The 16,497-nt window shown below is 33.1% G+C and overlaps 2 protein-coding genes and 1 long non-coding RNA gene across 3 annotated transcripts; all 3 read right to left on the bottom strand.

Annotated features, from left to right (window-relative positions):
• Positions 1–3,951: 3,951 nt before the first annotated feature.
• Positions 3,952–4,495, bottom strand: LOC115232094 (threonine--tRNA ligase 1, cytoplasmic-like). Its single transcript, XM_029801961.1, is given in 2 exon segments — positions 3,952–4,296; positions 4,334–4,495. Coding segments are annotated over 2 exon segments (507 nt in total).
• A 3,579-nt stretch (positions 4,496–8,074) lies between these two features.
• On the bottom strand, positions 8,075–8,654 carry LOC115232112. Its single transcript, XR_003883580.2, has 3 exons — positions 8,608–8,654; positions 8,287–8,542; positions 8,075–8,256 (listed from the first exon to the last, which is right to left on the bottom strand). It is a non-coding gene; the product is annotated as an uncharacterized LOC115232112 (long non-coding RNA).
• Positions 8,655–9,461: 807 nt separating this feature from the next.
• LOC115232093 (GTP:AMP phosphotransferase AK3, mitochondrial-like) lies at positions 9,462–12,409 on the bottom strand. Its single transcript, XM_029801960.1, has 4 exons — positions 12,352–12,409; positions 11,195–11,306; positions 10,072–10,223; positions 9,462–10,039 (listed from the first exon to the last, which is right to left on the bottom strand). The coding sequence occupies exons 1-4, from the start codon at positions 12,407–12,409 to the stop codon at positions 9,462–9,464; spliced, it is 900 nt and encodes a 299-aa protein (XP_029657820.1).
• Positions 12,410–16,497: the final 4,088 nt, after the last annotated feature.

Below are 16,497 nucleotides of genomic sequence, written 5' to 3'. Positions count from 1 at the left end.
AATATATTCCACCTCAAAAATTATTAGATTTTTTAAAAGCCTAAAAAAACTGCGACCACTTCGACAAAAGTACCGGCATATTTTCAGGGATATCAATATTACTTCGACATAATAAATGATGCTGCCTCATCCGAGATACAAGACCTTGTATGTCCTTCCCACAATTACGACATCTGGCACGGCTTCCGGTCTTTCCAGGAATAATACGTTTATCAAAATAAGCCCACAAAGAATCACGCTTTCTTCCAGACATTTAAAAAAATTTAAATGATTTTTTTGATTTTTTTGATTTTTTTTAATGATTTAAATCATTGATTTTTATTGTTGATTAAAATCAAATGATTTAAATCTAACAACCCTGTTTCTAAGTCGAATCTCCTATCATTTGGAAACAAATTATTTAGCCAAAAATTACAGTGGATTTTTTAACGAAAACTATTTTAAATTTTGAATTTATTTATTTTTACACGTAAAATCAGTTATTAAAAGTTTTTTTTCTTTTTTTATATCTTGCATTACATTTTGTAATTTACTCATAATTGGTATATTTGAAGGTGAATTTTGTAGAATAAAATTTTTCATAGTCTCAATTCCAAACATTTCATCACAGAAGCCAATTTTCTAGATATCCTTAGCATTTTTATTATTTGATCCTTATTTTTACAGGACTCAATTTTTTCCGAAAATTCTTCATCATTGTTGTTGCAAATTTTATATCTACAATTTTCATTATCATCTGAAACCGGAGAGTCTTCCTTAATAGTAGAGCCATCCGGAGTGTCCTGCTTTTCCCAATTGTTAAATGCTTTTTCAAAGAAATTCGTTACTGTTGTTCTTGTAATTTTATCCCACGCTTCAATTATCAATAGTATTCCATCAACTAGTTTGAAATTTCTGATTTTTTCATGAAAGTTAGTTGTATTCTCTTTCAGTTAACGTAATATTCCTCATAAGGAGGTTTTTTAAGATGTGCTGATTCCTTGGTCAAGGGGTTGTATTTTCGAGGTGGTATTTGCTGGAATGAAAACCTTTCCCGATTTACTTCGGATTGTAGTGTCAACATCTTACGCGGCGTGCATTTAAAAAACAATGCGGTTTCGTCACAATTAAACACATCTTTGAGATCATAAGATGACATTTTAGATAAAAAGTCAGCATGGCTTTCATATAAAAATACAGAATTGACTAATTGCTGATCTCCCAATATAGTACGAGATTTTATTCCAAATTTATTTTTAAAAGAATTGATTCATGTACTTAAAGCTTTAAAATTTGGAAATGAAATTTTTTGCAATTTTTATTGCCATTTGTTGTAGCATTTCATTTGTAATAGTATCCCCGAATGATCTTTTACTCTGAATCCATTCATAATGCAGCATATAAATCAAGGAAAGCTTCGAGGAAATTTTGTTAGAATTCTTATTTTCAAAATAGGATTCATTGCTTATGTTTTTGTTTATAGTCCCTATTGACATTTTTAATATTTTACTCAATTGAGATTGTGTAATGTTTTTACATTTTTTATAGATAAAAACTTCGAGCTTTCTTTGAAAACTATGTTTTTCGATTGTTTTTTACGTTATTTCTACGTGCATTTGGTCATTTCAAAAAAATCGTTTTCGTTAATAAAATTTTCGTCAAGACGACGTTCTTTGAATGAAGAAAAAAGAAAATTTAATATCAACTTAGGACATAGGACACGTTATTTTCACTTGCCATTGATGAGTCGAATGATATATGTGATTCTGCTCAGCTGATCATATTTATTCGTACTCTATCCTTCGATTTTGAAATACATGAGGATTTTCTATCCATGAAGTCACTACCTGGAAATGTACGGGGTCAAAATATATTTGAAATAGTAAAACAATGTTGTTTGGAATTCAAATTGGACATGACATGTCTAAGAGGAATATTCACATAGAAAAAAATGAATTATTTCATTTTCAAAAAGTCAAAAATCTCATTGATTACAAAATAATTAATTATGACGATCTTACACCAAATACATTTAATACTATATTCGATTATATTTTGAAACAATTTGAAGAGCGATTTAACGAATTTAAAAAAATTGAACTCAAACTTCAATTAACTGCAGCACCACATACTGTTTCGATTGAGAATGCGCCATTGGAATTTCAAATTGAATTATTGAAATTAAAAAATGATTTAATTTTGATAAATAAATTTAATGAAAGCGAAGATTTGTTGAATGTATGGAAATCAGCGACAGATTATCCAAATTTACGTGAAATGGCAAGAAATATTCTCGTTTTATTCGGAAGCACATATTTATGTGAGTCTACATTTTCCAAAATGAAATATTTAAAAAGTCAATATAGATCTCGGATAACGGATGCAAACTTAGAGTCATGTTTGCACATAATGATATCTACCCTACCAGTGGATTTCAATAAGCTCGCAAAAAATACCAAAGATCCTGGCCGTCATTAGAATAACTTGTATAATACATTTCTTTTAATTAATTTTCCTTCTTTCTTATCTTTTGTCCGTGAAATAATTATTTAATTTAATAATATGATGTCCCTGATGAACAAGAGCATTTCCTGTCCAGGAACTCATTTGGTCTCGATGACAATGGGCAACTTATGCGGTCACTTTTAATAATTAAAAAAAATTACTATATTAATATCGAAAAAATAATGCAGAAAATGTGCGGCCGTGGAAGAGAAGGAAAAAAATGCTATGCGGCCGCAAACCCCAAAAGCTTGCGCACCCCTGATCTAAGACATAATGTGATATATGTGTAACTATAAATTGTTGAATTTATTCCCTTTATTACTCGGTATCTTTTGAAAGGACTTTTGTTTAAAAATGAAAGCATTTTCTAACTTATTAACTTACTTTCACTGTTGTCCATCATTTTTGACAACTTTATGATTATCATTTGATTAAATCTTTCGACAGTTCCTTAAGCCCGAAAATTATTGGGCCTTCAGTAATTTGTTTGATGTTAAATCAATGCATAGTTGTGTTATTTTTTGATTTTTGAATTTAAACCCATTGTCTGATTGAAAAAAATTTACATGGCTCATTTAAGCGAAACAAAGATCTTAAGTTTTGACACACTTCTTTACCCGACTTATTATAGAGTAGTCGTGCATATCAAAATTTATAAAAATTAAAAAAACCAGCCATTATAAATGTCAATGACCGTTAAAATCCATTTGAAATTCCCGTTTAATGTTGAAATCTTTTCAGATCTATTATGTCTATTTGAAAACATTCATTTGTACAAAAAGCGAACAAATGATGATTTATATATTCAATATACAAGAGAATTTTTTAGTCATTTTCAGCATTTCCGTTTTTTGGAGGTATTATATTAAAATGAATTGCTGACGATTTTTCTTAAATCTAAAGACCCTCCCAGGACATAAGAATTGACAAAAAATACATATCAAGCCATTTAATTGATTCAAAAAAAACAAATTAGTCTATTTATACAAGTTTTTTAGATTCGAGAAATTTGACAGCAACCCTTCGACGGATAGTTTGATTCTTTTTAGCGACTCAGCTTCAAAGTCGCGAATTCTGAGATCAACCGTTTCATCCAACTTTTCTGAATCACCGACAACTGGAATAGACCAAATAATTCCAACTTGCCAAAAAGTTATATTTTTGTCTAGATACGGCGATTTTTTTATTAAGAGTCGTTTCTGGATTAACATCAATATCACATGCATATCCCTCGCTCCGTAGACGTTTGAATATCTCACGTGCATACTCCATAGAGGACTCCTTCACGGAAATCACCATGCATTGAAACGGAGATAACCAAAATGGCCTAATCTGACATAACAACACAATCAACCATTTCCCGCCATAGGTTTCACATAGAATTGCAATAATCCGCTCAAATGAACCCAAAATAGCTCGATGGATCATTACAGGCGTCTCCTTTTCCTGATTGCTACTACGCGAATATCAAAAATTGACCGACTTGACATAGAAGAGATCAAACCTTTGAGGCAAATGAAAGTCCAACTGTATTGTCCCACATTGGTGAGGTCTCTCAAGCACATCACAAATTATCATGTCGATTTTTGGCCCGTAAAATGCCCCCTCGCCAGGACTTGTGGAGAATGAACATCCAAAATCCACCAAGGCATCGCTTAATTGCTAGAAAATAAAAATAAACACAACTTTCTCGGCGATAGTCCACGTTTCTTGACAGCCCATAAAATTAGTCGGTCGAGTCGAAAGAACATATTTCACAGAAAAACCCAATTTGGAATAAACCGATTCTGCGAATTTGAGACTGTCTCGAATCTCAGTGCCAATCTTATTTATAGAGAATTATCCTCACCTGATCTACCCGACAAAATATATGAGCATCGTCTTGCTGGAATCTTCGAACTCGAGTGAGTCCTGTGAGTGCCCCCGAGTACTCATTTCTATGGACAACTCCAAACTCGGCCAATCTGATCGGCAACTCTCGATAAGACCGTGGCTGGGTTTTATAAATCATACTCCAATAAGTGCAAACACAATTACCAGTGCCCGGGACAATTCATGGGCTTCAATACATATGTTTGGTGATCCATTAGAATCTTAAACATATTCTCCTGAAATATTCGTGAAAAGTGACCTGGTAGTGCTCCCAATGTCCAGAAGTGACCCAAATATCATTTTTGAATATAGTTGGGGTCTGTACCAACTCATATCCGTGATCCCACCACAAATTCTAAGTATAGTTTATAAATATTACTTTTATGAACTCTTCGAGTCTTGAGTAGACGATTGAGCCTTTCGGGGAGAAAAAACAACTTCCAGGACTTGTATTGTGGAAGAAAAATAATCCTTGTTCCTGCAAATTGATTAGAAGAGAAAACTGATCCAATCGTTCGGTGATCCCTGGAAAGATCCTGATTAATCCGTTTTTGTTGTTTAATCATTTCGACGGTGGGAAATGCAATAGCATAAACACGTTGAAGGTCTTTGTGTCCTTTCCAGTCGACGGATAAAGTCTGAGAATATCACCACCTCCCTTACCTGCAGAACTGAGATGTGTTTAATCATGGAAGTAAAAGGCACGTGTGGTATCTCACTCATCCCAATAACCCCACCACAACTGAAAGTCCGCTTTTAATATAAAACCGATAAACGGAGATAATTTCTTCGTCTTTTTTGGCTAAAAGTTGCCCGAGTAAGAATTTGTTGTCCTAAAATATAAAAAAAATTAATTTACTTTAAAAATGCTTTTCGCTTCCTCAACAGAGCAGACAAGTCTGTTAATTGGGAGTCCCTTCTGAATAATGTCCTCAGAAATAGACAACAACGAAGAGGCTTTTTTATGAGTAAATTTATCTCTAAATATTAATATTTGTATTTTATACTTGTGAAGATATATATCTACGTGTAATTTTTGGCTTCCTAAACCTACTCCGCAAAAGACTGCATCTTGAAAAGTCTTGTCGATGGCACAGCCGAGGATCATTCCTGCGGAGTTCCAGTAGACATTAAGGCCTTCGGGTTCGGAACATGAGACAAAATCTAAGGAACACGACTTTTCGAGAGGTCGGGTCAGATCCCAAAGATTTCCGTCGACTCGAGCAGCCACAAATTCGTTATTTGATCTGGGAATATTGGATGTGAGCATCACTTGGAAAAGCAGATTAAATCTTCAGGAGTCGACTTCCAGGACTGCGCCTTGTGCTTAGACCCGTCAGGAAAAAGGACAGAAATTTCCTCAACAGAGCGGGATGACATTTCTTTGTTGTTTTTCTTATATAAATAATCAAATCTCATCATCGGTAATGTCCTTTTCGCGAATTCGTTTGAACATGACCTCTAGAGGTTTAAATTTTCTTGAAAGTTTACTGATTTATATTCTCCCAACATAGTTAATAATTCACCTAAGCCGAAATGTTTTAATTTATGCATAAAGTGGTGTGATGATTGAATAAAATTTATTTAAAATAATTTCAATAATTAATTTAACTTTCATTACAATAAATTAGTTTTAGGTGTTTTTGGAAAGATGGAATCAAAAAAATTTTGCGGCAATTTTTTCTGTCTATTTATGGTATGAAATCTTGATAGAATGCAACCCAAATACATTTTATTAATATTCCGGCCAAATCACATTTCAAAAAAATACCTATACTCTCATCAAACCCCTAATTCCAAAAATAATAAGAAAATAATTAAATATTTTGCTTTTAATTGAGTCTAAAGTACAAAATGTCACTGAAAAGTATTATAAATCGTCACGCTCCGGCAGCCAGTATCGCGTGCGTGTTGCCACGAAGAACTGCAATTCCGATACGTTGGCGAAGCCAATATCCCTCGCGACTGTCCCTCCTTCGTTTAGCCAGCATCGCCCCAATTTCCTTGAGAAATTCCGCGGTTTTGGATCCCACTACACCAGACGTCTCTATCGAGATTGGGACAAAACGGAAAAGTTTTCCGATCTCCAAATACTTAGATATCTTCGCCTTTTCTGCTGCATTAGCAGCCAACGGGCGAATGAATATTCCGAAGAATCGTGGACTGGGAGAACGTGTCTACGCACGTCGCATCCCATGCGAGTGATTTTCCCTGGGAGTACGGGAAAAGAGTTATCCCATCGGGCCTTCTGCCATCTCCCCGGTCCAGCCCGACGGGTTCCAGGTGTGCTGGAAATCCTGCGCTCTCGAGGGCCCGTCGTATTATGTCGTTGAGTGCGGCATGGCGGGGAGCGCGACCTGCACTCCTCTTGCAAGACAAAGGTGTAGTCCTTTGGAATCGACTATTCCTCCACACCGGCATCTGTGTTCCTGACAGACGTCAAGACCCAAGCGTTGTGCAACACCGATTCTCACACAATCGTCGTCCATAAGCGTACCGAATGAACTGCTTTTGTACTCGTTATTTAAAAAAAAAAAAATTGAGTCTATAAATTACAAAAAAATGACAAAAAATCAAATTTGTAATTTTACCATTTTAGAATGAATTTGAAGATAAAATCTTCCCAGTTCAACGAAAACGACAGCCAAAAAAGAAACAATATTTAGATAGATTCATTTTTAAAAAGTAACATAACACCCCAATTCTTCACGTCGCCTCTGAAACTATCTGGAACTGAAATAATCATAATAACCGTCTCTACATTCATTGATAACCTACAAAATAATATTAATAATGGTTTTATTTATTAAAATTTGACTGAATTCATGAACAACTTTGTACAGCGGACCCTCGAAACTGCCGGATTCCCAACACAGTTGGAACCGGTCGGCCTGTTTCGGAAGGATGGTAAACGTCCTGACGGCCTAACGACTTTCCCCTTCGAAAATGGCAAGTCGCTCATCTGGGACGCAACTTGCACGGATACCTTCTTTGCCGGAAACATCTTTACGTCAGCCGCAGAGCCGGGCTCCGCAGCTAACCTGGACAAAACGCTAAAAATCAGTCAACGGGAGTCCTCGGTCCCAGAACTAAAAAATTCCTTATTAAACTGGGGGATTTGGCAAAGAGAAGGAGAAATGATCATCGGGAACGGACATGGCTTTTCCAACGCATATCAAAAGCCATCTTGCGTGGGAATTGCCATTCCATCTTATCCTCTGCTACTAATTAAATACTAAATAACAGATTCTTTGATTATCAAGTTTTTTGTTTCAAAAAAAGCTTAAAAATAAAAAAGGAAATAGTGATCTACCGAGTCAAACGTTTTTTAATCAACTGGTTAGAAAATAAACAATCGAAATTTGGAAAAAAACAACGACTTTCATTAGCTTAAAATTTTTTTTTATTCTAAATACAAAATAAATATTCTTTTAGAAAATCTAAAGAATCTTAAAGTATGAATTTATTTGTTTTTTAATGAATAAAAGCAGGAAAAATTGAATAGCCCATTTCCTACGTGTTAGTGAAGCCGGGGTAACATAACTAACTAACTAATAGCCCAATTCGATTTTTAATGTCTGAAACTTAATTTTATGACTTCGAAAATAGTAAAAAAACATTAAAAATTCAATAAAATTCATTAAATTTCATGTTGCGAATAAATATATTCCTCCCTGTGACCATCTCCACCCCAACAACTTTTACCACAACTGTAAACAGCCACCGTCAAAAACTCGGGAATATAAAAATCCGATCAATAAATCACAAAAATTACCAACAAGTGAAATCACAGTCGAAAATAGTTGCAATTCAAAAACTCGTTCTTCCCCACAATACTCACATTTCTTAACCAAACTCCGGTCCCCCGTAGCCCAAATCGGCTTTCCCTGCCACTCATATCTTAAAAAATAAATAAAATCGTTTTAGTACCGAATGCAGACTCCCGGTCTATTTCGGAGATATTTTTCGAAGCGATAAAAATATGGGTTTCCGTGATTCGGTGCTGTGGGTTCATACTGTTCGTCCAAAGTGGTGTTTTCGGTGTAGGGCCTTGATCTCGGGTTCATAAAAAACGGTTTTGTTGGAAAGTCGTGTTTTTTGTCAGAACGGATGTCCAGAAAATAAGATTTTGAACAATTTGTAGAAACTTGTTTAATTTGAAAATCATGTTTTACATTTTTAACTTCTAAATAATTTATTATTAAAAATAAATTAGATTAACTTAAAAAAATATTTTTAAATTAAAATAACCTTCATTCACGTTAAGTGTACATTTCTCAAGTTTATCAACAACCCAATCATCTTCTGTCTGATCGAACCAAGAAATCTGCTCTTTTTGAGAGTTTTCCATTTTTTGAAGACCCGGTTGTTTATTAGGAGTACAGTGAGTACGAACAACCCTGAATTTTTGGTTGTCACTGGCAGTACACTGTCGATTTGAACAGCAAAATATATATATTGTCCGATCGTCGGCAGAGATTGAAAGAGGACAGTACAGTTGTGATATCAAAGAGAGAGGATGCACACAAGTCTTGCAATTTATGAGGCTCAGTGATGAGGAATTCACTGGTTTTCCACCTAATTTAGAAATTGTGCTATCGAGGCAATCCTTCTCAGTTATTGGGCGTGAAATGTATCCCAAGAGTGCACACATGAACAGAAATAAGTAACGTTTTTAAATATTTTTATTATTATAAAAAATTTTTTTATTAAATAATTTATTTATGAGTATCTTTAAAATAAATATAAATTTTATTTCTAATTTAATCACTACCACGGTACTCAACAAAACTTTTGTATCTTAAATATTTTAAATGTTTAAATTCTTGATACTATTTTAATGATTAACTTTATTGTTAAAAATTTAATATTATTTGTAATAAAAAATATCTAATAAAATAAAAGTTTAAACTATATCACGTGTCTATCTTTGTGTACGCCTATCGAAGGCATGTCTATTTTTATAGCGTGTTCAAAACTGGCGTAATATTATCACTCTAAGTAAAGCCATTCACTTTACTTAGTACATTACATAATATCTAATTAACTATGGACTTATTTGGATTTCTCTATTTTATTATTTTTATTGAAAAAGAAACACAAAATTAGTTATAAGTAGTGAATGAGAGTGGTGACGTGTTCTGGGCAATATATGCATGCACGTGCGGCCAAATCTCATTCGAATATTTCCCTCTAAACTCCACCAGCAGATTTTTCCCTCTAAAAATTAAATATAAATAAATAAACTTGAAATATTCAAGCAGTGGTTTAGTCATAGTGTTATAATAGTCCAGTCTGGCACGCACAGTCGCCTCCTTGTCGTCCTCCCGCTGAATCAGTTCGTCTCCACTCTCGTCGTCCTTTCCGGGGACTTTGGGAGGGTTGAATTCAGTGTGGTAAACCCTCCCACTGGCTACGTGAGTCCACCGGCCTCGAATTCTGTCCACAATGACTTGGAAGGGAATATCCAAGTTTAAAACTGCATTAATTTCCTCGTTTTCTAAAATGGCATTTGCCTGCTGAATAGTTCGGGGAAATCCTGTTTTTATGTACAAAAACTGACCGTCTAAAAGCCAATTTTCATTTTTCATTCCCGCCAATTTGTTGAGTACGACTCCTGTGATTATTTGGTCAGGCACGAGTTTTCCAAAGTCGATGTATTTTTTTGCCTCCAGGCCGAGATCTTGGGTTTGGATCATTTTTGTGGGAATTTACCTGTTTTTTGTGACATTTCATTTCTGAGCATATTTCCGGTGGCTAGATAGTTCATTTTAAAGTCTTTAAGGATTCTTTCTGAGATTGTCCCCTTCCCAGATCCCGGCGGTCCCATTATAATGAATTTTGTTGTTTTGGATCGCAACATAAAACTGTGGTTATCAATTATAATTTATTAATAAAATTTAAAATATATTCACTTCAACAAAAACATTATTAATTAATTCAATTTTTTACATCAAAGAGCAATACATGGACATTACAAAAGTAAAAGAAACACAAAATGAATGCTCCACCTCCATTTTATTCAAACTAGGTGAACTTATCTTGATTTTTTTATTAGATTCGAAAATTTTATAAAACTAATCTATATAAAGGACTATCTGCTACCAAATTCTCTTTTCCTTGCAAATATTTTTTACTTTTTTTTGATTAAAAATTCAGAAACATGAGAAATGACTTCAGGGACATTGCCAGAACAGCTAAATAGAAGACGGACCTTAATGTTAGACCTGAAAAATTCTTTTTAAACAAGATAGGAAATTCTTTAACTGTTTATAAAAATTAATGAAGATAATCATCCATAAAAGTAAACTATAAATTTATATTTTTCTATCGGATCTACAATTTTAAGTTCCATGATTATTTTATCGTAATTCTCAATCCTTATATCTGTTTTTGCGTTTGATTTTTACATTTAATTAATGCGGCATGCTTACAACAATTCGCAAATGTTCGTTGAAGAACATTTTTCCATCCAAAATACGTAAACAGAAGGCCCTCATTTTAAATTTAGCTTCTTATGTGAATCGACAAGATCAATTCCAACAATGTCATGACCTATGTATGTATAGATGAATATGTTAGATTGAATAGACGTTTATTGCATGAAAAAAGAATCAGTATCAATTATATTTGTTTTTTAATCCTGAGATCATTGGTTGATCTCAGTGAAATTTTTTACTTGGAATTGAAAAAAGCGGCCACACGTTCCATTTCTACATGTTTTTTATCATTGATGTAAACTATTAAGCGTCTTTTTTTATTAAATGTCAGTCTAGTACAGTTGCACAGGTTGTAACGGAAAAAATTTTTTAAATAATGAAAAATACTGTCGAGATACTGCAGAAGCTGCAGAATTAATTGCCATCCATTCAAGAAATTGTTTAAATCAGAAAGTATTACAATTGCAGCATTTACTGGCCAACCCAGAAAATTGGAGTTGGAAATAACTCCTGAAAAAATTCAAAGAGCATATGCTATGCTCAAAAACAATAAAAGTCAAACACCAAATGGGCTAGAACCAGAATTACTTAAATATGGAAGTGAAAACCTACATGTACTCATCGCTGATCGTGTCAACGAAATGTTCAAAAAACGACCATTTGCCCCTGAGACCAGAGATATTGATCCCTGTCCAAAAACCTTACAAAGCTAAAGGAAAACTAAAGAAGCGAACAGCATATGAAATGTACTGGAAATTATTACTCTACAAAGAATAAAGCGGAACTATTTATATCCGCTTTTACATGCAAATTTTCGTGCAGGAAGATCGACTTCTGAAATTGTTTGGAGTCATAGATGGCGATGTTCGACAATTCAAAGGTTCAAAAATGTAACAACATTCTCGGAATCGATGAGCTTTTGATCGATCAATCGTCAGAATGTCTTTACAGAATTCCTTGACTAATCCTCTACTCTGATGATAAAGGCACTCTTATTAGAAACCTATCTATCGGTTAGAGTACGAGAAAAGTACTCTCAACCATTTGAAACAACATCAGGGGATCCTTTATCTCCTATGCTGTTTTTCATATATCTGGAAGCTGCATTGAGAAAACCAAAACCATACTATAAAGGAAAAAATCAATGTGGTGGCATACGCTGATGATGTGGATGTTATTTCCACTGACTGGAAGGCTCTAAAATGCCTATTGAAGGTGACGCCAAATAAACTTGGTGAGTGGTTCCTCAATGTGGAGAAAACAGAATTTACTGAATTTGTCAGACAAAAGTCTAAGCTAGATAAACACTAAAGAATAGTTAAAATACTTGGATCTCTAATGGAAGACGAATAAGACGTGATAATCCGTAAAACACATGCAAACAGCGCACTACGCAGCCTAAAGGAAAATTGGCTAAAGGGCAGAGGTCTCAGTACACAAACAGGGATACGCTTATTCAATTCACTTGTGAAATCTATCCTCCTTTATAATGCCGGAACATAAGGGCTTTCTGATACGGACAATTTGAATCTAAATTCTTTCCATAGAGACCAACTTCGGCGCACTCTAGCCTCCAAATGGTATTCAAGAATCTTTTTCATAATCCACGACATCGCGAAAATGCGTAAAAATATTCGAGATTTAGAATTTGGCGATTAATATAAATATCCTAAAAAATTTCAATTTTTTAAAAAACTGTGGCAAGCAAAAGAGGTTTGACTGTATTATTTATACAAGTAAAGATAGGAAATAGCCATAAATAAGGAAAACGAACGAATTATGAATTTACTGTGGAGAGACTACCCTTGGCCTGAGGTTTAGTGCCCTCTCTGAATCCATTCCTTCAATAAAAACCGCACAAACAACAAACCGAAATCTCCTCTGAACATTTCGGAGATGTTTCATTCTCCCTGTCCCTGGAGCACGTCGTTTCTTGGCCTTGAGGCACCAATTATCTGAGATAACATAGAAATAGTACATCCTCGTAGTTTAGGGCTGGGATAGGCACAGCTGGCACAACGCTTCTTCTGGTTGTGGAATGCTCGATTGCCACATCTTCGACACAAGGAATGTGACTTTACGTGTCTTTTACCGAAACTGTGTGTCCCTTTGGTCTACAAATATTTAATTATGCTAATATTTAAGATAATTAACTATATGTAACAGCAAACCATTTATGCTATAAGCACGTGAATATTATATTTATTAATTTTTAATAACTAATATTAAGTAAATTAAAATATTTTCAATTCAAAAATTAAATTTCATTAAATAATTATGAAAGATAAAATTTTATGTATATTAATGTTAGAGTAGATATATTGAGGCCATGTGGGATGGAATAACATTCAGATTCTATAAACACTACCAGAACTCCTCACAAAAGTGGCTTGTCCTGTAAAATGGCTAACAGTTACCCCGGAGTATTAATAACGCAAAGTGTGACGATTCAATTACTCCACGATGCAACAAAGCAAGCGGCGCTGAACGACAGATTCACAGGAAGATTTTCTCATAGTATATTTTAATAAATAAAATCTTAGTCTACACAATATCTCTATATGGGATTAGTTTAATGGAGTTATTCCCACTATACTAATTTCTGTAATTAGTTTAGTGAAACAGTTTGGCAATCCGCCAGGCTACATATATATCATAAACATATTACTATCTTGACAAAAATTCTCCGTTTAGTGAAGATTGATAAAAAGTCAAACTCATTATTTTGTGTGGGTCAAATTAAACAAAATTTTGAATTCCTCAAGCCAGACTGTTAATTTTTAATTTTTTGATTTAACAAGATATTTGTTTCATACTATGATTTTTATAATATTTTGAATTTTTTATTATTTGAATACATTTAACAACACATTTATTAATATTTATAATTAAAATGTTCCAGAAACTTGACATCTTTTTTTTATCATAACAGCATCAATATCTGGCGTGAAATTCTAAGTTACCGACAATCTTATAATTTTACTTTATGAGTGTGGGTGAGCCTTGATCGAAATATTGTTTTGTTTATTTTCATTAAAAAGAAAGTTGTACATAGATATGTACTTCCAAAAATTGATAAAATCTATGCAGCTAAAGTTGTTAACTTTAGATATTCCGGCAAAACTATTTGTATAATATCAATGCTTTCGTCAATAGCAATAGAGAAGGTAAAGAATAAAGTGACTTTCGATTTAAGTTGATAATGAAAATCAGTGGATAGATCCGAAATACTATTTCCCACAGTATTTTTGTAAAGCTAATGCTTGCGAATTCAGGTTTATTATTAGGTTTCATATAAATATTAAAAATACAATTTTTATTTTAAAAAAAAACTTATTTTTTTATTTTTTAGATCACCCTTGTCAATTTTTCATTTTAGGTCAACTTTGTCCATTTTTGTGTCATTTTTAATTCTTGGCTAAAAATTAAAAAAATATAAATATCAAATTTTAAGCAACGCTAACTATTTTTACATTGTTGTGATGTTAAGTCGAAAAAATCAGTCGCCAAGAATTTCCCACTGAATTTTCAATTGTCCGAGTGGACCATTATACTGTAATTTATGCGATATTTGTGTTAAATGCCATAAATAATGATTTGTTCAAAAACACAGATTTACGCAATTTTTTTGCCTTCGGAAAAGTTTCAACTACTCCGGTGTCAGGCCACTGCATGTTCAGTGGAGCGCTCGTTTTCAGTTCTTCATAAAATTTTGGCCAAAGACCGAAATTTTTAAACTGAAAGAGTCAAATATTATATGATTCTGTGTAATTTATGTTTTTATAAAAATTTATTGCTTAAAATTTATCCGAAAAACTTCTTTTTAAATCTATATTTTGTTCCTCTGATAGAAGCTCCGATAAAATTTTCATCCTTATGACGTGTTCCCACTTTTGCATTCCAGTCACCTCTAAAGAAAATGAGAGGAGAAGCACGTATATCCCCTATAACCATAGCGAGTTGGAGAAAATAGGTCACTATAAAATCTAGCAGTTCGTCAAATGGGTTGTTAGATAATGTTGAATTAAATAAAGTGATCTTTTTATGCCCAATTATTGACAAACATACTCTGATGTCATCTTCAATATTCACAAAGCAATGTTCGCATAAATAGGTTGTCGGAAAAATAAGCAACAAATTTAATGCATTTGTGCTTACGGAAGGATAAAAATAACACATTTCGCACCAAAATCTTGACAAAGGAAGATTATCATACAAATCTTTATTAATCGAATTATTGATCATATCAATAAAACCACCTACTAAACGTGGATCAACATCAAAAGGTGTACGATAAACTTTTTTTCTTGATGAATTTGCAATGGTACTAGAAAATATAATGAATGAGTTTAAACACCGATTTAGCGATTTCAAGAAAATTACAATATTATGCAGTTTCTTAGTTTTCCCGCTCATGGAGAAAGACATCAAGAATTTAAAAAGATTTTTGACGTTGAACCAAGACATATTAAAATAGAAATTATAAATCTAAAAAAATGATCTCACCTTAAAATCATATTTTAATGTCGACATGTGGAGATTTATTTCTCCAGAAAAATATCCAATATTGATTGATTCGTATCAGAGAATTCTTTCATGCTTTTAAAGCACATATTTATGAGAAACATCATTTTCATGCATGAAAATGATCAAATCTCAATACAGGACCCGTTTAACCGATAACCATCTTGCGGATTGCATAAGAATAGCACTAAGCTCATATGAGCCAGAATTCGGAATAATCGCAAGAGAATTACAATGCCAAAAATCCCATTAACTTTTAATTATAAAAATAAAAATTTTGTTATTAAAATATATAAGTCGATCGCTAAAAAATCGCAATATGAAAAGTGGCTCGCCGGTCAAAAAGGTTGGTCACCCCTGCCTTATGTGATAGTTTTTATTGTAAAGGTATGGATGTTCAAAAATTTTTAAATAAAGAAAAGAATAGACCAATATATTTTCTGAATATGAATCTTCTATCTAATCGAAAATAAAAATCGAGAGAATTATATATAAAATAGTTAGCCCTCACGAGACGTTCGGCCAGCCTTGCGAATAGTAAAGTCATTCCCCGGATCACAGCGATCGACAGACGTTCCAAGATGACTCTCTTGAATCGTGTTTTGTCCTTGATATCCGTCGACCGAATACTTGATTTTTTTAAATATGACAAATAATTAATGAATAGACTAAGGTAGTTTAGGTTTAAAACTGCTAATGATCAGAAGATCTTTCTTTTTTAAATATAAGATTCAAAACACAGACTTACAGTTAAAATAAATCAAAATATCAAATTATAAAATAAATTGGGTGGTCTTCTATGTATTTGAGGAATACAAAACTCTTCACAAACTTTTATCACATGAGAATTCTTTAATTTGTTTTCATTCTCTATTCTACTTTTATTTTATAGATTTCTTATAAACGTATATTTTAAACAGACGTCTATTACATGCACTAACCACTCAAAAATGGCGTTTTCATTCTTAAACCTATAAAATAACACCATTTTATTTTTCGAGATCAATAAAATTCAGTAAATAAAGTCAGCGAATGCAAAATCTCCTTCATGACCTGAATTGTCATACTGTTTAGTGGTACAAAAAATTTCTTTCTAAAATGTGGATCCAGTGTTAACAATGCTTGGTTTTTGTAGATTTATTGAGCAATTTTATTCCGTGCTTGTTAAGAAAATGTA

Source organism: Octopus sinensis, unplaced genomic scaffold (assembly GCF_006345805.1).
Source record: "Octopus sinensis unplaced genomic scaffold, ASM634580v1 Contig19321, whole genome shotgun sequence".
NCBI lineage: Eukaryota > Metazoa > Mollusca > Cephalopoda > Octopoda > Octopodidae > Octopus > Octopus sinensis.
The sequence above is the reverse complement of the archived record's forward strand: the minus strand, read 5'-3'. Positions and strand labels throughout refer to the sequence as shown.